We start from the raw sequence: 23,896 nt of genomic DNA, 5'->3' as shown, positions 1-23,896 counted from the left end.
AAACAGTACAAACAACAGTTATGCTTCTTCTCTTCATCATGACAGCACTCTGTGCTGTGTGCATTAATCAGTGACGAAGCTGTAATGCATCTCATTGATCACCAGAGAGCGCCAAAGAGTTAATTGTTGCATCAGTTGCAGGATGTCAACAAACATCAGAAAAAATAAATAGTTAGAATAGTTAGAAATGCGATGGAAGATAATGTAAATGGGAGCATTTTATCTGCGTTTATTTGCAACAGGACCATGAGGACAGATCAAACGTAAACTCTGTTTTACTCTAAAATGTTTTTAATGTATTTGATTTAAAACTGGCTGAGTTTTACGCAGCCATGTAGTAGTCCTGCATCACAGAAACTGCTGAGAAATACAAAAATTAAGCTGCTCTTTAGCGAAAACTTGCTGCGAGTCTCCATTTGCCTGAAACTAAACTGGCACTTATCGATGACTGATTGACGCTCACCTGTGGTGACGTCAGCGCTTAATGGGCGCGTGCAAACACAAGAGGAAGTGAGTAAGAAAGAAGAAATATGTGACAGAGGGGAGCGGAGGACTACAGCTGCTGGTGCTGCACCTCTCAAAGCCCCGGTGGACCGCAGCTCCCCCCACAGCCGCCGGACTCACCTGTGATATCATTTTATAGAAAGCTGCTGTGTTGTACGGTCACCTCACACAGGTAAGACAGCCGTTAAACTTGCTCACAGTCTCGGTGTTTGCTGAGCTGTGTCACCTCGCTGTTATGAACCATGGGAATGTGAGGCAGACATTTTTTTTCTCCCAACCTAATCCGTCTTTAAGGCAGCGCAGTAATTGGAGATTGAGACTTCGACTGGGAATGAAAATAGTCAAACAAGCTATTTATTTGTTTCAGTTTAAGTGTCATTATAGGACGTATTTTAAAACTTCAATGAAAGCTAATTCCTCACCGTCTGACATGTTAATACTGTCACTATAACATGTTTATTAGTGTCAGTTCATACAATTTGCACGGGGCCGGTTAAGAGTATTAATGCGTGTGAATTTGTTTACTTGTAGTTTGTGTGGCGCACAGATTTGCTGGAGCAGGTCTCCCCGTGTGCGCCTTTGTGTGGGCAAGTGCAGTGTAGGAGTATTGAGTCACGGGGTTGAGTGCCTTGATATTAGTTTGAGGAGTGACACAACTGGCTGCTCCGTCCAGGGGAATTGGATCACCGGTAAGGCTCAGTTTTCTGATTGGAAGGGAGCTGGGAGCCCCACTGTAGGTCAGTGGTGGTATTTGAGGGTCATGCAGACAAGAGACACTAATTACCCTGCTACTTCTGTCTCCTGGTTATTCATGTACATGTTATAATTTCGTCCACTCCTGTTCAGACTCCTCTAATGTTGTAGGTGCTGAAGAGGTCAGTGGACCGGGTCAAGGTGACGGCGGGAGGACGCCATGTCCCACATCCAGTCAGACAGCTCCACGGGCGACCAGACCCCTCTAATTCTGGAGAGCCAATTTTCCACAGAACTCCATATATCTGAGCCAGGCGATGACTGCTACCAGCCACAAAGCTCCCCCACACCCCAATCTGAAACATCCGTGCCCCAGGAGGATGTAGTAGACAAGGCGGCGGTGCCTCCGCAGGTGCTTTTGAGCACCCACAGCCCGGCGGCGCTGAAGGTTGGCACCCATCAGCTCATCCCCAAGAGTTTAGCTACAGCCAGCCGACCTAAAAACCGCCACCACACCACAGTGGTGACGTTCCCACTGGGACTGGAGAACTCCAGCAGTGGGACCCGGAGCCGTCACTCCACTCAGGGGCCAGATTTGACCTGGGAGGATTATGACAGTGATGGAGATGGCTTCGCTTTGAGGAGGAACCGCAGGAACAAGTCATACAGAGCAGCTGTGACCAGCCTGGACATTGAAGCCATAGCGATGGGACGAGGGGCTGCGTCCACACTGAAACCTGTCAAAGAGAACAGAGCACCCAGTCCTTGTCCGGCTCGCAGTCCTGGACGCAAGGTACATATCTTGAGGGGGTGGAGGTCAAAACACAGTATTGTACTCTGTCTGTTAACCATGAACTCAGGAATTTGATAGTTGACTAATTGAAAACACAGTAAAAAGAGATTTTTTATACCTGTTTTTATATCAGAAACAGCCATTTTCAAGCAACCAATTAATCGGGCTGAATACTATTGGATGATTATCATGTCATATTTCGAAACTGAAAGAAAAAGCTTTGAAAGGTTGAAACTCTACTATAATACTATTTTGTATTTGAGTTTTCCTTCTTCACACCTGCAGCTCTCTTTGTACAGTGTTTCTCCAACACATTTTCAAATTTGTCTCCGTTCTTTAGTGTATTGGTTTGTTTTCCAGGTTTGAAACCTTGTAAATGGTGATCTGAAAACTGATGTGCATATGTTGGGCAAGAGGTTTTGAAACATTGAAACTTGAGTTTTGAAAGGACAAATCTTTATTTTGAAACTTTGCCGCATGTTCATTAGCACTTGTATTACAGACTGAATTTTTTTCATGTTCTTTTTCAAAACATTATGCAAGTCTTCAATACTTAGTTTCAATCTTGAAAATCATTTTTTTTAAAAATTTGATGTCAAGCTTTGAAACACTGAGTTTCAGCCTTTCAATGCTTTTTTTCAGTTTCAAAATATGACATGATATTCATCCCATAGTATAAAAGTGTTGATTTATGTTCTTCAGATGAAAACAGAGCCTGGCTGATACATTTTTGTTCCTCTTATAGCCTTATAGGTCATATCCAGCATAGCCAATAGCGTTGGCTGTGACCTGTCAAATTCTCCTTTAGTCATAGGGATGATAGTATGTTTCCGCAACTGTTTCCTATCTTCCAGACCAGTGCCAGTGTTGAGGAAGTCCTCATAGGGGTTTTACCAGACTATATTTAAAAAATGTAACATTTAAAGATTGAAAAAAGAAGCAGTGTTGAAGAGAGAATAAGATATCAAGAGAAAAAGGGAGTATAATAAAAATGAAGTATCATCCAGTCAAATATGTTCCATAATGATAACTTAGGCTGTCGTGCTGTGTCTCCTCTAGCGAACCTTGGGGAGAAGGAGGAAACAGAACCACCGTGGATCCTTCAAAGATGGTATGTTCACTATGTGTCACTCGGTCCACTTCTCTAAATATGACCACAAGACTACAAACAATTGGAAAATAACAAAGACCTTTTTTTTTTATTGGATTGTGAAGGAATTATGTGTTGTAAAATAATGTTCACAGAAAACTGGAATTGATTTGTGGATGTCATAGTCCCTGTTTCGCCTATCTTTCCCTTGAGGCAGATCCTTGATCCCTTGATCCTTTGAGGCAACAGCAGAGGACCAAACAGGAAATCACTCGCTCTGAACACTTCCAGCATGTTGAATGTCACATTGTTGAGTCCTGAATATTGGATTTTGATGTCCTGTACCTTCAGTTACTGTCACTTCTCCAGTTTTGAGTGTTTTGAGTCCACTTATAGAGATGAAATCTCACTGGGGCAGCTGCTCAGAAGATGTCTAAAAAAACAGTATAAAGGTGCTAAAATTAATCTTGTTAACTGAAATTAACACTGACACTGACTGTTTTTGGTCCATGATGTATGTCATGGACCACAAACAGAAAAAAAACACCATAGAAAACATCATAATCTAAGTTCACTTGCAACATCTAAGACTGTGAGAAAACTGCTGAAAACTGACATTTCAATAACTTTATGGTCTCTGTATCATTCCAGTAATGAAACACTTCAAACAGAAACCTGCATTTAAATCTAACTCACTCCCACACATTAATTGTCAAAGTGGCTTGTTATTATGTTGAGTGATATCAGCTCTGCTACCACATGATACCTGTGATTTGCAGTGTACATTTATTAGTTTTTCCTCACTCCAGGGTCAGGAAATATTTTCTCACTGTGATGTAAAAATGTGTCTGAAGTGCAAAACTATATCACAAACTGAGACCACTGAATTGACACTGTCGGGATATTTTGTTGTTGTGGGTTCGATCCTCAGCTACGCCATGCCTCTACCAGGAGATCCGTGAGCGAGGGCTGCACTCCACCAACCAGGATGAGCTGCTGGATGATTTTGTGGTGGTGGAGCCTCCCGTTGAGGACCAGGGTATTGTTGTGAAGAGCTACCGACCAGCACAGCTGACCTGGAGCCAACTGCCACAGGTGAACCTCAAACTACACTGACATATAAAGTAGGAGCAAAATCCAGTGCAGTGCTAAGAGTTTGGCGAAGATGCTTGAATTAATAATCTAATTCAGTTAGTATTAAAGCAGACATACATGAAGTACATACATCTATTTCAGTCATCACTTTCTTTAAGAGAGACACTGACAGTCTGTTTGTAATCTGATAAAATATTGTTCCTTCTTTTGCTTTAACTGTGCTGAATTTTTCATTTTGTTTAAAATGGTGCAATATAAAAGCTTACAGTCGCTGCTGCATAAGCTCCCACACTCCATGACCCCTTGTGGGAATGCTGGCTAGGTTTGCTCTTGATGTCAGAACATCTACTGTGTGTGTATTAGAGGCTTCAGACATTGGCATTTTATTTTTACCATTTTTAAAACACACTCTATCTTAAATACGCATCAGAATGTGAGAGCTTTATTCTTTTTGTATCTCTAACAAAGGTGAAGGACACAGGTATCCTGACACTGATCACACCTCAAGAGAGAAAGAGACAGGAGGTAAGCATGTGTATCTGCTGGTGTGTGTGTGTGTGTGTGTGTGTGTGTGTGTGTGTGTGTGTGTGTGTGTGTGTGTGTGTAAGCAAATGTGCATCACTTCCAAGTGTGCCTACGGAAATGTCTTAGAGAGAGCTGAGTCAAACTCAACCTCAAACACTAACACTGCTGAACAATTGAGTTGGGAAATTTGCTTTCTTGCAAGATATTTGTAGGACAGCTCTCACGCAGCTCATGTTGCATTTTGAGTTAGGGGCATTGACAAGATCATGATCAAGATCAACAAAGAATGTGCAGTTTCAGAAAACTGAGCTTTTCTACAATTTAAAATAGCATTTTCTCCTTTGTGATGAAAACAAGTTCAGCAGTGTTGTTCAGTTTCAGTTACATCATCTTTGTCTTCCTGCCACTGAGGTGGAGAGAAAAACAGCCAACACACACAGTTACTGGAATAATAACAACCTGTAGCAGTAACCGTTAATAGTTTTCACCCAGTGATTTAGTATTGCAATTCCATAAACTTTGGGGACTCACAAGACAGTTTTTTAAAAATTATGGTCAAAATTGATGCAGCAGAGGTTGAGATATCTTGACTTTTAGTCTGCATTATAGTGTTTTCACATCTATAGTTTGTTTTCTTTGGTCCGAATCAGTGGATGAGTTTCTGCTTTGTTGCCTTTTCCCTTTGTTTTGTTTTGGTTTCACGCGGCAACATTTCAAGCAAACCAAAATGTATCAACAAAAGCCATGTGGGAGCTGTCACTTTATTCATTGGTCAGAAATCTCGTGGGGTTGGTGGGCGGAGAAAGGAGAGTTTGTTTTTCTTCCTGGGTAGCTATCCAAAATGGACCATTGGCAGGATTGGCATTTCTTCATAATTGGCCATACATCAAGCCAAAATACACAATGGCTTGGTATATAGCACATTTGAACGCACTTCAAGGCAACATCTAGAAAACAATGTGTTGCTTCATGTTATCTGCAGTCGGCTGAAGAGAGAAGGGAGCACATATTGAGCACATACCACGACGTAATGCATTATAGTATAACACAATGTGCAGCGAAGCTGACTACGGGAGCTGGTTTAATCCAAAAAATGCACAATGCTTCCTGCAGTTGGGTCAGATCTTGGACGGATCATGTTCACACCACAAATGAACCACACAAGAGTTTGTTTTAACTGGACCAAGACCACCTCTTCAACAAGGTCTCTGGCTGATTGTTTTGGTCTGCACTTGAGTGTGATTACTCTGTTCATACCTTCCCAAACAAACCCTACCGAGGGGGCAAACGCTCCAGGGTTCAATTCAACCAAACTAAACAAGGCAGATGTGAAAACGTCCATTAGTCAAGCTCCAAAAAAACTGGATCAAATATTTCCCATTGTGCAACTCAGTTGCATCTTTCATTGGACCCTCCCTGCCTCCTAAATTCCCACTTCTTTCAAACCCCACATCTCTGGTTTGTAACGCAGGCACGATTTTAAGCCCAAGCTGATGAGTAATTTTTTCAAGCTTTGCAAATCTTCCCCAGGGCCACAGAAAACATGCAGCTGTTTTTTACTAGTGCTCCTCATGACAAGTGAACTGAACTTAGTATGTAAAAACAATGGAGTGTCGCTTTAAAATATACTTTACAGTCATCTTGACTTTCATCCCACGCATGCCCACGTTGTCCGGCAACAAGTTTGAACAAATTCTTAGAGGTTTTGTCAAAAGACTTTCTAGGAAATGTAGGAACTCAGTGAGCAGAAACAAAGGTTGATATAACAGGTCTAGCTAATATGGGTATAACAGCAAAGCCACATTACATTTCATCACAAAATAACTCCTGGAAAGCACCTAGGCTCCCCAGATTGATAATATCTATATAGTTTATGACTATCTGATGGTGGATTTTCCCTTTAGTTATGCGTCTTGGTTAGCAGTCTCACAGCAGATGTTATGTCAATACCAAAGGTCCACCCTGTGTGCACTACAGCCCCTGAATAAAGCCACACCCTGCCTGTGTAATCAAGCTCAGTCTGTCTGCTGCACATGTGCTTGTCTCACACTTTTGTACCTTAAGTCTCCTCATGGGTCTAAAGGTTCTCTAGTTATAGTCCCTAAGCAGCTTGATCCAGATCTGCAGCTATCTGTAGCAGCATTAATGCTACTTTTTAGGGATATGAAAGCATCTGGGTGAAGTTTGGCGCTACCTAAGAAGAAATACTGTTTTACTACTGGGCATGCTGTAATATCAAGAAGACTTTTGGAGCGAAAAAGTTGCCCAAGATTAGCTAAGTGTACCAGGTTCACCACCACATCAGGCAGACTATTAACTATTCTCTAGTGAAAATTAGAAATATCAATGTTGGTTTGAGATTTTCAGGAAGTAGTGTTATTGATTTAATTCAGCTAATGCCTTTTAGTCCTTTCTGACCTATTAGTCGTGGTGGAAGGTGTGCCATCACCATCTGATAGCTCACCTACTGTAAGATCCCGACCACAAACAGCAGCGGATAATTCAACCCTTTTAATACAGTAAAAACTACCTTGAACACTACTACAAATCAGTAATGTCTGATGTGTTGCTGTTTGGACTTCCTTTTGTTGTCTGCTGGCATATATTTTTCTCATAGTCATGGATAATTGGCAATCCATTGCTTTGTTTACTTTCACAAAGTGAAAAGCAGCAGAACACACAGCTCCAAATCTTGAACACTGTATCGGGTGCACAGTTGTAATAAGGATCAAAACAAACAGAACACCATCACTCACAGCTCAGTTGTCATCTTATTTATTGTAGGCAAAAATGAATGAGTTTCAGCAGCGTCAATGTCGACGTTGATACTTACACAAAGGCCATTTTATTAAAAATGAATTCTGGGAAATGTAAGAAATCACTAAATTGAACAGAACAGGGAAAAGCATGTAGAAGAAAAGCCATCCAAAACAAATAAATTACAAACCCTCATCAAAAAAACGTCTTTAAAATACATTGAACATCAGACTATGAAGATTCTAAGAAAGAGAATCACATTTTTTCCTTTTTAGGAGTTAAAGCTAAAATTCAAGTATGTCTTGCAAATGTATATTTGTTTGGATATGTGTGGTCATTTGACAGGCCATCTTTGAAATCATCACCTCGGAGCATTCGTACCTGCACAGCCTGGGCATCCTGGTGCGTCACTTCCAGAGCAATGAAGCGCTGAGGAAAACGATGACGGTCACAGAGCACCATCACCTCTTCTCCAACATCTCTGTCATTCACCAAGTCAGCAAACGGTAGGTTCAACAATCTCATAGTCTTACTTCTGTGTACATGTGTGTGAGAGGGCAATGGAAAATGTAGTTCAGGAGGAAAAAGAATCTGAAGATGCTATCAGTGTGTGAAGCAGTGTGATGACTGTTTATCTGCACATCTATTGTACTTTTTAGATTTTGCACATTGTGTTTTGCTTTGTTTTTGTCATACAGTTATATTTATTCCCACTGAGATGTGGTTTCAAGTGGAAAGTGGTTTGATTTAAAGTTTGAAGGAGAGTATTTGCTCTCGGCATGTCTTTAGTATCCTGTAGACTCCATCAACATGTTAAAACACGCTAGCCAAACTGGTTCTGCTGCCTAGCTGCTTTGAGTGGTATTCCCAAGCTTTAAGATGATAATGTGCTTAAGAGCAGCCTGTATTGCTCTCTGCATCGCCGTTCACTTCAAGAAAACTTGAATGAAAATAGATTTAGCAAGATAAGAATCTTCCTTCTCGCTTTTGATCTTCTTGTTTGCAAAAAATAGGATCTGTGAAATTAGAAGACAGAAGTCAGTAGCTGCTGTATGACATGTTTTGTCTGTTTTGCAGTATCTGTGTGTGAATGTGAGTCCTGTCGTTGCTTCCTGGGTTGGGCTGTTGTTGGTGTCATTTTACTCTTTTTTGTTAAAAAGGCACTCTGCGAGGGTGTGGCTGAGAGTCATTTATCATTTGTTTGTAATGCTAATAATGTAAAGCATTTACAAGACTTTGGTTGAAGTGATTATCTGGATCTTTTAGCAATGAAATAAAGGTTTAATTTAGCATTTTTTAGTATATTGTGAGTGTGAGAAATCGTTTTCTGGATTGTTCTGAGACTGAAGTTCAAATTTTTGAGTTAAATGAAAAAAGAGAGTAACAAGCTCAAAACTTGTGTCTTTCAAACTGTGACACACTGATGTGTCATGATTAAAAACCTAAATTCCCATGATAACAATGTGTTGTAACAAAGTTTCTAGTTCATATTAGATTGCTGTAACAGACTCCGTTTTACTAATTACATAAAAAGACTGAAAATGTATCTGTAAATTCCTGTCCTTACCACATCTAATATCCTGAAATTAAAAAGCTAGAGGCAGTAACATTCAGCAACTATCATGTCCTCACACAGCTGTGTGTGTATCCTGCTCAGGTAATTGGTCTGTGGGAGGAAAAACACAGTCCTTCCCCTTCATTACTAACCTTCCCCTCTCTCTCCACTATATATTTCAGGTTTTTTGAGGACCTTGAACGTCGTCACTATGACAACCCAGTGATACGGGACATTAGCGATATCGTTCAGAAACACGCTGCCCACCACTTTGAGCCCTACATTGTCTACTGCTCGAATGAGACCTTCCAGCAGAGGACGCTGCAGAAGCTGCTGTGAGTCACAGAACAAACAGCAACATGTTGTTGACTTCCTGCAGTAAAAGTCAGGATGAGCTAAACTTTCCTCTTTCTTTCCGTCTAATAGGACAAGTAATACAGCGTTCAAAGAGACCCTGAAGCAAATTGAAGGGAGCAGTGAATGCGGAGGCCTCCCCATGATCTCTTTTCTCATCCTTCCCATGCAGCGAGTCACCAGACTGCCGCTGCTGCTGGATGTCAGTTGAACTTTTACCTCCCAATGCGAACAGCTCTCAAATTCAAAAGTGAAACGATGCCTAGTCACAACAGCTTTTGGCAGGTGTACGCTTTGAGAATCAGGAACTTTTCTAAATAACTACATTTGCTCTGTCATTCAAGGGTTTTTTTGAGTTGATTGTTAGACACAGAAGTTGTGAATACATATTTATCAAGAGATTGATTAAAAATATTATTATACTATATAGACACCACACTTTGTTGGTTTGTGGCCAGCAAGTTGAGAGCCACGTTATCAATATTCCTCAAGTGGAGTTATTAGTTATTCCATTAAGGTCACTCTTTGCCTGTAACTCCAGTTTAAATATGTATTTGTCACATCTCACAATATCTCAGTCTGTAAAGTATTTTAGTATTTATATAACTATTTCATTTCTTATTTATAAAAGTGTAAACCCACATAATCAAAAAATTAATTTACACTAATGTAAAAGTAAACAAATGAATAAGAACCATAAGTATATACACACGACTGTAACTATGCATGTACTGTATATACAGCTGCACAAAAAATAATAATCAATTAGTTATTCATAGTTTAGGAACTCCAAATTCAGTAGGTTGTCTTGTCTACAGGAATAAACAACCTAAAAGAATTTAATACCTTTGTTTTCTCCTCACAGACAATCTGTCAGAAAACTCCAGACAAGACAGCGGAGTACTTTGCTGCAGTTTGGGCACTGCACGCCATCAGCAAGGTAGAAATGCTCAGAAAACTCAGCTGTGTGCTGAATCTCTAACTCTTTATCCCCACATGTCAAGGTTTTGATTATAATTATTGTGATTTTATTTCAACAGTTGGTCACTAGCTGCAATGATGGAGCGAGGCGGATGGAAAGGACAGAGCAGATGTATACCATCCAGAAACAAATGGATTTTGGTAAAATCAAGGTAAGAGCGGACCACAAACACCTTCATGCAGTTCACAAGATTTTACATTCATATTAGGTAAAGTGTTGGCTTAGATGTGGATAAAAACAGCAAAGAATATAATGCAACAAGACTGATTTCCTTCGTGTAGTAGTAAAAACATCCAGTTTGCTAACCTGGAGTGACGACTCTTGTGTCCTCACAGCCGTTTCCATTGGTGTCATCATCGCGTTGGCTGAAGAAGCACGGTGAACTGGCAATCTACACCGAAGAGCTCAGCATCTGGAGAGCTTTCAGCCACAGGAGCTACTACCTGTTTCTCTTCAATGACGTACTGATCATCACCAAGAAGAAGAGGTCAGTGGGAGCTTTTTTTCAATATTATTAACTGAAAGTCTAAAATAATATTACTGAATAACACTAAAAATGATTAAATAGGCTTTTAGAAAGTCATATGCTAAGATTTTATTCAAATTTGAGTATTTGCAAACTAGTTATGCAATGCCACAAAAACCCCATAATGAACTAAAAAAAGTGAGCCGATGAAACTGGTTTAAACCCTAAAAAAAAGCTCACATTAGTCTCCCATATTATCAGGGGACATACTGTACCTGACTGATTTTCATTTTGATTCACAAAAATATAGACAAACTGTCAAGTTAATCGAGTCGAGTTGCATTATGGGTAATGTAGGCAACAGGTTTTGACAAGGAAGAAGAATGCATGGAATAAAAAAATCTCTGGTTCTGTGCATTGATTTTGACACTTTTTTTTTTTTTTTACTGTCTCTTCTGAGTCCAACAGTGTTATAGGAGTGCAATGCTAAACTGATGACTCTTGACTCTTTTAAAGCTTCTTTCACGTACCAAATTACTTTTTAGAATCAAAATGAACCTAGCTACATTAGACGAACGTTTGAACCAGTTTATCGAGCATTTTGTGAGCTTTGTGGTTATTTCCTGGTGACTCCTGTGGACACTGAGCAGGTCCAGCTGTTACAGAAACAGAGAGGAGAGGAAGGGGACCGAGGAGGGAGAGAGCATGGATGTGGTGCATGCATACTTGGGATTCTTCAATCTTGCGTTCATGTGCATGTCAGCTCCACAGACTTTCTGTTTTGAGTTAGGGAGAAACCAAACAATGTCAGCTCAGAGGAGGAAGTCGCCCACAACACTGAAGTCATTTTCAGGGTTGTAAAGTCGACACTGTGACCCAGTCCTCAGGTGATCTAGGAAATCCTATTAGCAGATACTCAAGGAATGTGCTTTGAATGTGTTGTGTGTATGTGTGTGTTAACAGTACACAGTAAAATTGTAGCAGAGGTTAGCTACACTATAATGTGCAAAACATGGTCACTAAAAATCACAACATTTCTGTGAATGTTGCTGCATGTTGAGACCAGAGGACACGATCTGTCTGTCAGATAAAAAATATACTTCACATTGAAGCATAAGTGAAAAATGTGTTGTTTCTGGCCAGTGAGGAGAGCTTTGTGGTGATGGACTACGCCACTCTGGAGAATGTGGAGGTGGAGGTTGCGGACGATGCAGAGGGACGGATGTCTCCACCTGCCAAGAACAGCTCCAGCCATCTGTCCTTTAGACTGCTGATGAGCAGGAACAGTGAGGGGAGACCGGAGCAGACCTGCCTGGTGGCAGAGTCCAGGTACTGCTGTACTTCAGAAGATAAGATGTTATCCAAAGTCAGAATTTACATCTGAAAACACTGCATTAAGTACTACACAGTGACCAAGGATGGACATTTATAATAATTACTGTAGCTGAAAATCTGATTTGAAATTATTTGTCACATATATAAATGCAAAGACAGTCTTGCTACCACTGAATGTTGATGGCTTTGGTTAATGTAGCCTTTTAGAAACGTGGTCCTGTTTTGTTTTAAAGACCCTCCACTCAAAAATATGTTTTTCTTCTTGTTCCTACAGTTGGATGTTTGAGTTTCACTGTGCCAAATGATGTGTGTGCAGACTTTTTTACTTTCACTTTTTTTTTGTTTTTACTTTCATCTGCTGAAAGTGGAAAGTTTTATTGTGCTCATTGAAAATCAGATTTTAAGGGGGCGTATCTACGAGCTGACTTTGAAGCCAATCGGTGTCCAATATTCAACTCACACAAGTGTGATGAGGAAACTTGAAGCCTCCAGTGCACAAACACTGAGAATGGACTTTATACTGAAGTAGGAGACATCTTGTGTCCAGCAGTTAAAAATGAAATGAAATATATTTACAGTTTTATAGATAATGGAATTTTTAATGAAGGAGAACGAGAGGAATTTTAAGGATTTTAGTGTGTTAATTATACTTTTTTTTCTGGAAAAAACATATGGGACACATTATGTTCCAAGCAGAGTATTTTGTATGTCTTAATACATGTCTGGAGGGAATCTTTAATCAAAGTCACATTCACAAGTATGAACTGGAAACCAAATGTTTTGTGTCTGGCTCCCTCTGCTGACAGAAGTCTGAACACCCACCTGAAATACTCCCATGAAGTTTGTTCATAAAAAACTGACATTTTGTGTGTATTACCACATGTAGAGTAGATGACACTGGGTTTGGAGTTTAATTGTGCTCTTTTGTCTCCGTTGCCAAGGGTGGACCGAGCTCGTTGGATAGTTGCTCTCACAGAGCACAAGCAGGCCGGAGTCTTCACTTGTAAAGATGGTAAGTCATAGAGCTTTATTTACCAAGGGTGCAAGTGTTTGAAATGCACTTTGAGTTTACTTTGAGTTTGAATGTTCAGTGTGTACATGTATTCTTTCAAAGTTAGTTCTGTTACCTTTCATTTATAAATTACTCATTTGTCATGGAAGGCTTTAAGCAGTTGGGCAATTCAGTTTGCTGCACAGAAAACAGATGGTTTGCATTTATTTTCCATTTCAGTCTGCAACTATTTAAAGCTGGAGTGGACTTTTGTCTCCCCCTTATAAATTCAGTTCAATAAACCAGTTCTTTTTAAACGTTTTATGTAGTGTTTAAACATAATTTATGTATTAAACAATTTCTTATAAACAATTTATTAAACAATGTGAAAAGGCTATGCCTAACTAGAAGACCCTTTGAGCTACTGATGTAAGACAGTGACCCTTAGCACTTTTATCAAAATCTAAATTAACCCAGCTGATAAGTTAAAATAAACAGACATCTTTTATGTTTGGGGTCAAATTGACCCCAGCAATTTAAACCTACAAGGTACCCTTGTGTAAAAGAGAGGAAAAAAATTACGCACAATTCTGTATTCCCTCTCTATCAATTCAATGTTCAATTCAAAGCTTTATTTACTTATGAACTGGACATAAGTCCATTTTTATTTCAATTTGTTATAATTATTTTTTGATTATGATGACTCATATGTGTAGCTCCCTCTGCCGGGATGAACTTGTTGTGTCAGTTGTGGATGTCTATAATTAAGTCCACCTGTTGTGGATTGTGTCGATTGCCAGTATGCACGCTGAGGAAGGGCGCCTGGCCAGAAACGTCTGTGTGGCATTTCAAATCAAAATCAGTTTACTAGGTGTGCTGTCCTAATTCCCTTTTTTATTCAATTTTAATACTTTAAGGATTCAGCACCCGGCTTTTTTGATTGTGAGTTGAGCACGTTGTACTATATATTCTTTATTTACACGAGAAATATGAATTTACATTGCCAAAGCAAGTGTGAAATAAAAACACAAAGAATTGTGATTTTGCTCTATTAATTTTTTTTTTTTTTTTAATGCAACTGCAGTTGCATCAATCTGCCTTTGGTGGCGCTGTCTGACCGCTCTTTATGGGGCGTTTAGGAGCACTGCTATAGCGTCTGAATCCAGATTACTGAAAGAAAAGAACAGAAACACAGTTAATATGACAAAAACAATTAAAATGACACCACAAACGTCGATTATCTATATACATGTGTGTTGTGTTAGTGATCTGTGATAATAGGCATCACTGTCTTGAGGTAATTTAGGTAATTTTACTCTCACTGAGAGAAAGCTACTACACTGAACACCAAACTCAGTGATAATTTTCAATACATTGGCAACAAACATTCATTATTCGTATAATATGACTGAACACATCCACTCAGTTTGATCATTACAGTCTATTCAGTCTAATGAGAGATTTGGCTACTCTGCGATTAAGCAAAATAGCTTCACTTCGACTTTTACAACCAGTTTGCATTTATTTTCCATTGTTACAGGTCATGTAAGCACCATTTCTTCTGTTAACGGCATACTGTATTTAAAACGAAACCATTACACATACAGCACTCACGGTGACTGTCTGTGCTATTGTTAAGAGTGAGTGTATCTATTATTAATATTTGATATTGTCAAAGGGCGTGCCTTCCCAGTTCCTTTACACACCCCAGTAAGTAATATCATGTGTTCTAGATATCCAGTAGTGGGAACACAATGTGTTTTTACAATACAAACACGGACACAACACATTTTTCTGTATTTCATTTTGAAAGAACTAAGAACTAGTTTTATGAGCCATATTGCATTATGGGAATGTGTGTCAGGTCTGCCACAGTACGAGGCCACCAAAGCCTACATGCCAAAGGAACCAGATGAGCTGGGGCTGCAACAGGCTGAGCTTGTCATCGTCCTGCGTCAAGAAGAGGGTGAGGCCGTTTGTCTCCATTGTTACCTGTAATACAACGTCAAATCCAGAACCTCTTATCAGTTCTCCTTGAACTAAAACTTTCTGCTCTTCCTAGCCTGGTGCTTTGGGGAGAGGATGCGAGACGGAGAGAGGGGCTGGTTTCCTGCCAGCTGTGCCACAGAGATCACCAACCCCACTGCCATGGAGAACAACATGCAGCGCATGAAGCGTCTGCGTAAGGAGACAAACGTATGAGTGATTCTGAACAACCAAACTATCTGGTCCACAGGAGGTGGACAACATAGTGTTCAGTGTCTAAGACTGCGTCACTGATGAATCATAAACTGAACACAGGAACTGCATTAATTACAATAACAGTGGCCCACAAGTCCATTACCAACAGACTGAAAGACTTCACACGATGTTAAAAGCCTCAAAGACGGCCATTATTGGCGTCTTGGTGCCCCAGTGGTCCGAGATGGATGCCATGTAACCTGGAAGTTCCTAGTTTGAATACAGCTAGGGTCCATGTTTCATGTTGCTCTCTGTCAGACTGTCTAAAAATTTTTTTAAAAACAGCAATTAGTTTGAATTACTACTGTAGGCTTTTTACTCAACATGTACAGCACTACCCTGTAATTTCCTTGTTGGTGTAAATGTAAATTTAAACTTACTGGCTGTAGTAAATAATGAACCTGAGCTTTAGCTGTTGATTTTATTTAAAATCTAGGAGCTATAAAATGTACTTCTATTGCCTAAATACATTTAACTTTGAATGGTTGCATGCAGAAGAGTGTTAAGTGTTTCCTACACTTTAAGTCCCGTCACTTCACCTCAAGATGAGGAACTTGAATCTAAATGTTGGTTACACATCTTGTTCTATAAAGTTAATTTCAATTAAAGATATTGTGTAAGGTTTGATGTTCTTGTGTAAAAAAAAAAAACAAAAAAAACAGAATTATCAAGTTTTGGTTACAAATATTTTAAATGTAGTTTGGTGTACTGTGGCATCATTGGATTATGTTGAATAACTTACTGCAATAATTCCTGCAACATATGAATATCTGAAATGAACAAACAGTCTGATGGTTTGTGTCATTGTTTTAGAATCCATTTACTAGAAGAAAATAAAGCCAACACTGAAGACCATTTTCCTGGTTTCTGGACTTTTATTTGAGCTTGCATTCTGTTAAAATGTTTTGAATACATAAAAAGTTATTTAAAAATGTCAAACTGACCAGATATCAAATTTCCATTTTTTCTTTAAAAACCATTTGGTGTAAAAACTTAGGACAGATTTAGAAAAACATTTGCAGTTTCCCCAAAACGTTTGTAGCTGTCACATAAAAATAAGGAGAAAAAAAAACAACAGGTCTGCATAGATTCTGCAGGCAATCGGTGGTAATCTGGTCAAATGCATGGTGCAAGCTTGTGACGATCGTCAAGTCAAATCTTTATTGCTCAGATCTTGTTTGATGTTTCTTCTTGTTGACAAAAAAACTGTAAAAAAAGAAAAGCAGCAAATTAGTCTACTGTTCATCTGTATGCTGTATTTTCACTGAACATTTTCAACCATCTGGGTTTAGTCATGTAGAGCGCTGCAAGATAAACAGTTGGCTAAAAATGTGCATCATCACCAGATAGCAGAAAAATAATCCAAACCCCGAAGCTGCTGTTCATATGGAAGTGAGACAATAGCCAGAGGGCTCTATGGTGCCAGACAGTTTACTTTATCAAATCCACTGCATTACCTCATGCTTTGGATCACTATGAGGCTATAGACTCACCCGGACGATGGTAAAAGATGGTAGGTGCCGGTGGGCAGGTTGTTTCCTACTCAGCCCCACCCTGCTGGGCCTCGGGAGCGGACGTTTTCTCTGCAGATGGGTCACCTCCTGTCTTGGCCTCCTTGTTTTCCGGGCCGGGTTTGCCACCAGTCTGTGGGCGTCTGCGGCGGTAGTTGAAGTTACGGCGGTAGCGCCGCTGGCGGGGCTGTTGGTTCTGACCACCTTCGCCGCCCTGATTCTCCTTGTCCTCCTCACCGTCCCGCACCGGTCTGGGACGGGGTGGACCCCTGGAGTGAACAAGCAAAAAGCTGTAAGCAAACATGAAGTATACAGTAACTAAGAACTGGAGATGTCATGCAAAGAATCCACTGAAACAAGATGCGGTTTAAAAGTCACAAGACAACTGCTACTAAAAAAAAAAAAAAAAATTTGGATGCACAGCTGCAATTTGAGTTTAGGCTGCAATAAAGGGAGAGTTTCTCTGCCAAAACAGGTGGCATTTATTGCTATTCAAAGGTTCATTTTTAAAGAGGCAAATTGGTGGACTTTGAGCTTGGACAGCCCAGCAGTTTACTCTCCCATTTTTGCAGCCCTGCGTCAATGAAGCCAACATGCAAACCTTGGTCTGAACCTTGGTCGGAAGCCTCTGTAGTAGTTCTGCCTCACTGGTTTGTTGCCCTGGTCTGGACCTCCCTGGCTCTCGTCACCCTCACCTCCCTAAAAACAAATAGATCAAACAACTACTGACACACAACTTTTTCCAGACAGCACACAGACAAACAAACATTACAACATTTGTCATGTAGTATAGAGCTTAATGTTGAAGCTGATATAAGCATCAGGTGCTCTGCACACCTGAGTTTAGGGGCCTATTTGAGTCAATTTGAAAGATATATTGGCAAGACCCCCGATACACCAAGAATTATTGTTCACAACCACGTGAGTCTTGAAAAGGAGAGGGTTTCCAGTTGCGTATGACATATTAACGCTCCAAACTTTGTCATAGGACGCCTGGGTGCCTGCTTCAGGATTGAAGCCCTGTGACGGCGTACCTCAGTCATCTCTCCGCGTGGTGCGTTGGTGTACGGGGGCCGGCGGCCGTAGCGTCTACGTACAAAGTATGGCGGGTAGCGCCGTCTGCCAGGGTAAGCGGGCCTGCGCTGCTGTTGCTGCGAGTCTCCTTCAGGGGCGCTCTCTCCCCCGTCTCGGCTGCCTTTGTCACGACCTCCGTTGCCTGGCTCACCCTCTCCGTCACTCTGGTAGTTCTCTGGATAGTCTCCACCACGGGGAGGGCCCCTCCTTCGGGGGTAGCGCCGATAGCGGTTTCTGTCAGCGGCGTACTTACTTCCCTGGACTGCAACACCTCCTGGGCCAGTGACATTTGCTGCCTCTGCTCCCTGTAGATTTTTTTAAATGTAATAAATTAAAAGAGGCAATGATCCAAATTAATAATTAATAGTATTTTTTTTTAGAAACTACAAACTACATTTAGAACTCTGAATTTAATCGCAAAACTGACTACATTAACAACCACCTTACCTTCTCTCCCTCAACTACATCAAACTCCACAGTTTCTCCATCTCCAACACTGCGAAGGTATTTCCTCGGGTTGTTCTTTTTGATGGCTGTCTGAAATTATGAATAATTCAGATGTGAGATTTTACATTCATTATTTAAAATGAAATAAATAAGAAAATAACACTTCTTACAACTTACCTGGTGTACAAAAACGTCCTCTTTTGTATCATTCCTAAAAAAAAAGGAAGAAAACAACTTAGTTACATCTAGTTAACAGTATCCTATTGAGCTACAACATTGCATCCGTGGACAGATTGCAACTAAACCAGCGAGTGTAAGGATTAATTAAGTACTGCATGTAACAACAGCATGGAGACCAGTAGACAAATCGTCTGGTTAGCATCGTAAGCAAATCAAAGCCATAATAGGATTGAGAATGTTTCTGCACACACAGATGATTTCAGGGTCTTTGGGAAACTGGGATGGGGGTGGGGTCCACTTACCTATTGATAAAACCATATCCATTCCTGACGTTGAACCATTTGACTGTACCCAAGACTTTTGTTGCTGCAATGAGATACAATATGAAATTATTAACAAAGTGTCATTTCCTTACACTGTTAGGACAACACATGGGGCTTATAAATGACAAGATTATAACTAACCTTGCCACGCTACACGAGGCCTGAGAAACCGTAAAGGAATCAAATAACGACAGATGATGAAAAACTAACCAGGGCTACAGATAATGTGGAAGTTATATTTAACTCCCAACTGTCACTCTTTTTATAGATCCTGATGCTTAGGGGTGCCTTGTGCCAGCTGCACTTGGTGTGAGGCATAAGCCCAGAGTATTATGAGCCAGTAATGACCACACGACTTCTCATGTAGCGCTAAGGGCTTCTTGATAGCCACGTTACCCGTGTCTATGTCGTACGGGGCGGCTGTGATGATAACTCAGGCTGTGTTCCCTGTTCATATTTCAGAGTTGAACATCTACAGACCTACTGCCCCACTTCAAGCCGCGCTGCTCAAACACTCAGCGCTCCCCACGTGGTGGTGTCGCGCCCGGAAACGGTAGCAGGCATCGAGCCCAGCTGGTTTGTTAGCATTGCTACCTGGGTCTCAACCATGTGGTTGGATTGGAGCCAGTAAGCGGAAACTATCGTAGGACATCAGATAGCATCTATTGTGACTAAAGGTTACGTAAGACTGAATACAAACAGATCAATGTCGTTCTTGTTTTCGGTTAGAAAACTACTAAATGGCGAATGAAGCCAGTGGAATTATACGGCGGACATTTTGGGTGGCCCCTTCAGCCATGTAAATAGCTAATGTTAGCTGGCTAGGCTAACGGCCATGCTAACGACACGCTCAGCTAACATAGGCCACAATGGTAGCTAATATATTAGAGCAAAATTTGACAAGCGTTGAGAGTTGTGTTCTGGTGTATTTCTGGAGTACCCTCGGTATGATAGTTTCGCCCACCGTGTTGTGCGAAAGTTAGTGCGTGTGTTTCGACTCTTTTGAACCAGGCTCTTCGGTGTGAACAAAGGGACGGCCAGCAGTTAGCCTGTTTTCGACGACAGTAGTCGTGGCCGGTTAATTGAACTGTGTAAAATTACTTCAATATTAAGTGTGAACCGCGAGGAAAACTATTAATAACGTTAATATTGTAACGTTTCGAACATTCTGTAAAGAATGGCACCAGCCCAGCCCTGGAAACGGCTTGAATCAACTTCAACGGTCGCGCATGTGACGGCCGGCCGGCAACATGGACGTTAGGAGGCCGATGAACCGGGCAGATTAGCCGGCTAACGTAGAAGGATTACCTCTGCCCGTAGTATATTCTTATCTGGAATAAATATCATTCCTGTGAGAAACTGCTAATAATTTACATCTCGTATTTAGTGAAACAAGGCGTGATAAAAACGTCAAAGCCAGCGTTGATGTCACCATCCATCTAACGTTACCAACTGACATTTTTGGAATTTGTGTTCCTGGCTAACGTTAAGACCAACGTTTATTTACCTGACAGCAAAGAGAAAGAAATTTAATTTTAAAATAACATTTCTCAACGTCTATATCCCCATTTTATATCAAACACTAATTTACAGACACCCCCGACAAAATTATCCAAAAATCGGTGGTATTTTGAGATCGGTAAAATTATTTTTTTGGCCTCTGTCGGTTTCAAACACGTTATGTATTTAAACGGCGATGTCAGATTGTTAGCGTGGTGATTCAACGCTTGACTGAGCCGGTGATCGGCTTGTTAACGTTTACAACGGCCGCTTTTGGTGCATCGCCTCTACTGTGTAGCTAACTTGGCTAACTAGCTCACTTCCAGCAGTCTTACCGATGACCTTCTTATCCCCCGCGGAAGCTGCGGCTGCCGGGCTGGATGGGCTCTCCGCATCGGCAGCAGGCTGCGGTGGTTGTTGTGTCTCGGCCTCGCTGCTCATGGTTACTACTGGCTGGTAATGGCTTCTGCCGGCGGTGGCTCTCTGCTGTGTTTCCCGGTGCTAGATGGTAACCTGGGCCGGCGGTGGTGGGGGCTACTGCCTTCGGGCTCTCTGCTTTCCTCTTTCCGCTCCCGTTGCCGATCGAACTGGGCAGAATGTGAAACTGTGCCGGGGAATGTTCCTGGCCGGGGGTCCCGCCCAACTAGTCCGCCAATTGGCTGGAATCTGTAACGGAAAGCAAAACGCACTCCTATTGGTTAATACAACTGTCAATTACACTTGAGCGAAGTGTTTGCTGAAAATGATTGGCTAGAGCAGAATGTACCTGTCTATACTGTCCTCCCCACAGTGATGTCAAAGCCAGACAAGTCAGACAGGTAGCTGTGACACTTAATTATGGAATTTTATACCATACAATATATTTAAAAAATGTGGGTGTCTCTAAGTTTCTAAAGGGGTGTAACTACATTGTTTCTAAACTGCCGGTAAAACTCTCTACCAGCAGACTTGGAAATTGTGTTATGTTCCCAACTTCTCACCACATAAGGATATAATTTGGAACAACAGTAATATTAGCCTACTGTTAACAATAAAATTATATATAAAAAGAACTGGATTGAAGGAGGTATAATCTTTGTTAAAGCTTTGTTTGATGATAAAGGTAACATTTATAGTTATGAAAATTTCCTAAGAGCCAAATCTTTTCTGTTCAAATACAAAATGGTAATGTCCAAGTGCCTTGTTTAAAAGTTGGTGGAACAAAATTAACAGAAATAAAATGTACAAACAAACATATAAGGTAAGAGCTTCAAAACTATAATAAAATTCACTTAAAAGGGAATCTTTTTGGAATTCACAATTAGATAATATAAACTGACGCAAAGCATGGTTATGCCCCTTCCAATTCTGTTTTGAACAAGATCAGAGGAATTCATTTTAAAATCTTACATAACATTTACCCATGTAACACAATAATTTTCAAATTTAATAACAGATGTTAAATTTCCTTTTTGTGGCGCTGAGCCAGAAACAGTTATGTATTTGTTTTGTAACTGCCCCTCTTCATCTGCGTTTTGGAGAGACATAGAGAAGTTTGTTTATAACAAGTCTGGACATTCTATATCAATTATGCCTAAAGACATTATTACTAAATTTGAATGTAATAATAAACCTTTGAGTTACATGACAAATCTTATACTTGTAGTTGGTAAATTTCACATGCGTAAAGCTGGATTCTTTAAGTCCTTCCCAAGCCTTAATATTTTTCTGGTTGAATTCAATTTGTATATAGATACATTAACCCATATAACGAACAAAAAAAGTGAACCCACACTGTTATATTAAGAAATATATAAAGAAATATTTTCCGTAGCTCCTGATTAAGGTATATTGATTTTTTTTATGTTGTTGTTTACTTATTATGTTTAGATACTCTATTTTTCATATTTAATTTGTTTACTTTTTCATATTTCATTTGATTGATATCTACTTTTTTCCACATATAGGAATATTGAATTGTAAAATAATGTCCATTGTACATCCACCAGCTGAATGTCTGTATGTTCATAATGTTCAATAAAGAGAAAACAAAAAGACACTTGTAGTAACAGAGTATCTCTGGTTGTATCATGTTGGTCTTTTGACGGATTTTAACAAAATGTACAAATACTTGCAAAACACGCGCGTCTAGAATTAATATCATGCCTTACTCACATAAAATGACATCATTAAATGGTCTGAATAGACACAGCATGACTTTAATATCTTCATTTCATGTTTTTAATGTTTGGGAAAAGCAGGTCTTCCGTTCATTTGACTTATTCTGCTGAACAAACAACTGTCAATAAAACACCAGATGACAGTTTCCAAAGCAAATAAGTAAAATAAAACTTAAATAGAAATACATTTTAAATAAATTTTCAGTTGTGTCTCTCAAGCCTCTGAATATAATTATTCTTGCCTGAATGGAAAGGTTGTATGTATGTCTGTTACTGACAAAACATTAAATGCCTATAGATGTTGTCAACGCTATCTGTAGCTCCATGTGCTCTGAGTGCAGCCCAGTGGAAATGTATTGAGGGATAACTGACCTAAATTACACGAAGGCTAGTGAGGCCTCAATATTTTATTCAGTGAACATGATGTACATGCTGGTTAGTATCTCTCAAAAATGCACGATACCTTGGAAGATTTAGGAAGAGAGCTCATTTTAGTGTGCAGTACTTAACAGCAAGTCCTCACCAGCAGCAATACACAGACAGCTGAGTTCACTACTTCATACTACAGGACACTTCTAATTCAAATGTGATGTTATTTCTGAGATTAACCCCAATGATTGGTTTACTGTTTTGGATAAATGTTATCTTAAAACACATGACACCCAATTGATGAGTAACTATAATGTTCCTTCACAATTTAAACACCAAGCAGAGTGTTTGTCTCCTGAAATAATCAGGGATTCACAGGGGAGACATTTAAAATCCTCTTTCCTACTTCTGCCAATTGTTTTTTAGATGATTACCCTTCTTAAATTTGAAGGGGTACACAAGTGACACTGAACCCTTTTATAATAACATACAATTTGCTTATCCACTCAAATTGCCCTGCACAATAAACTGGTTAAATGCGGTCATTATCCACAGTGAATTCAGAAACTCCACTTCCAGTAGCACAGAGCAGACAGACCCAGACTGTGAGTGTGAGACAAACCCACCGCAGCCCCCCCCTCCACCTATTGTCATGTTAATGCTCCACTGGCACTGTTTATGAGCACTGGCTGATGTGTGAAGAGCTCGCTGTTAATGGCCGAAGCCCCGTTCTCCCACAGATGGGCTTTAGCATTGACCCCAGAAAGCCTCCCCATGAAGAGACCAGAGACCCCCCCTCCAAAAAAAGAAAAAAAAAAAAAAAAAAAAAACCTTCTTCCTGCCTCCATAAGAACAGAGTCTCCATCTGAAAGGATTCTTTTGTGCTACGGAAACGAGGTCCAAGGCAGAAGAGGGAGAGCGTGGTGGATGGGGGAGGGGGTCTGGTGGCTTG

The 23,896-nt window shown here is 40.3% G+C and overlaps 2 protein-coding genes across 6 annotated transcripts; one reads left to right on the top strand and one right to left on the bottom strand.

Moving 5' to 3' along the window:
* The first annotated feature begins 192 nt into the window (after window positions 1-192).
* On the top strand, window positions 193-16,570 carry arhgef16 (Rho guanine nucleotide exchange factor (GEF) 16). 2 transcript variants are annotated; one of them, XM_067591769.1, is made up of 15 exons: window positions 193-676; window positions 1,369-1,990; window positions 3,050-3,101; window positions 4,012-4,175; window positions 4,644-4,700; window positions 7,803-7,963; window positions 9,195-9,347; window positions 9,439-9,568; window positions 10,232-10,306; window positions 10,407-10,499; window positions 10,684-10,835; window positions 11,958-12,143; window positions 13,091-13,161; window positions 15,005-15,106; window positions 15,203-16,570. In XM_067591769.1, exons 2-15 carry the CDS (start codon window positions 1,418-1,420, stop codon window positions 15,340-15,342), a joined length of 2,109 nt encoding a protein of 702 aa, XP_067447870.1. In that variant the 5' UTR covers window positions 193-676; window positions 1,369-1,417; the 3' UTR covers window positions 15,343-16,570. The 2 variants fall into 2 exon arrangements, with proteins under 2 accessions (XP_067447870.1, XP_067447869.1); XM_067591768.1 differs by having other exon boundaries at window positions 1,351-1,990.
* Window positions 16,237-21,020, bottom strand: ybx1 (Y box binding protein 1). 4 transcript variants are annotated; one of them, XM_067591773.1, is made up of 8 exons: window positions 20,752-21,020; window positions 18,896-18,959; window positions 18,591-18,624; window positions 18,414-18,503; window positions 17,927-18,271; window positions 17,494-17,591; window positions 16,875-17,161; window positions 16,237-16,587 (listed from the first exon to the last, which is right to left on the bottom strand). In XM_067591773.1, exons 1-7 carry the CDS (start codon window positions 20,855-20,857, stop codon window positions 16,921-16,923), a joined length of 978 nt encoding a protein of 325 aa, XP_067447874.1. In that variant the 5' UTR covers window positions 20,858-21,020; the 3' UTR covers window positions 16,237-16,587; window positions 16,875-16,920. The 4 variants fall into 4 exon arrangements, with proteins under 4 accessions (XP_067447874.1, XP_067447875.1, XP_067447876.1 ...); XM_067591774.1 differs by having other exon boundaries at window positions 17,506-17,591; XM_067591775.1 differs by having other exon boundaries at window positions 17,990-18,271.
* Window positions 21,021-23,896: the final 2,876 nt, after the last annotated feature.

This window comes from Thunnus thynnus, chromosome 6 (assembly GCF_963924715.1).
Source record: "Thunnus thynnus chromosome 6, fThuThy2.1, whole genome shotgun sequence".
NCBI classification, from domain to species: domain Eukaryota; kingdom Metazoa; phylum Chordata; class Actinopteri; order Scombriformes; family Scombridae; genus Thunnus; species Thunnus thynnus.
This window is presented reverse-complemented; position numbering and strand designations above follow the sequence as displayed.

What these genes read in the sequence shown, in the direction of transcription:
- arhgef16 (XM_067591769.1), top strand. Translation starts at nt 1,418, where the DNA reads ATGTCCCACATCCAGTCAGACAGCTCCACGGGCGACCAGACCCCTCTA. An exon ending in ATTCACCAAGTCAGCAAACG is followed by an intron (nt 7,964 to 9,194) that starts GTAGGTTCAACA and finishes TATATATTTCAG; the next exon opens with GTTTTTTGAGGACCTTGAAC. An exon ending in TGCCTGGTGGCAGAGTCCAG is followed by an intron (nt 12,144 to 13,090) that starts GTACTGCTGTAC and finishes TCCGTTGCCAAG; the next exon opens with GGTGGACCGAGCTCGTTGGA.
- ybx1 (XM_067591773.1), bottom strand. Translation starts at nt 20,857, where the DNA reads ATGAGCAGCGAGGCCGAGACACAACAACCACCGCAGCCTGCTGCCGAT. An exon ending in AGGACGTTTTTGTACACCAG is followed by an intron (nt 18,504 to 18,590) that starts GTAAGTTGTAAG and finishes TCATAATTTCAG; the next exon opens with ACAGCCATCAAAAAGAACAA. An exon ending in ATGTAGTTGAGGGAGAGAAG is followed by an intron (nt 18,272 to 18,413) that starts GTAAGGTGGTTG and finishes AAAAATCTACAG; the next exon opens with GGAGCAGAGGCAGCAAATGT.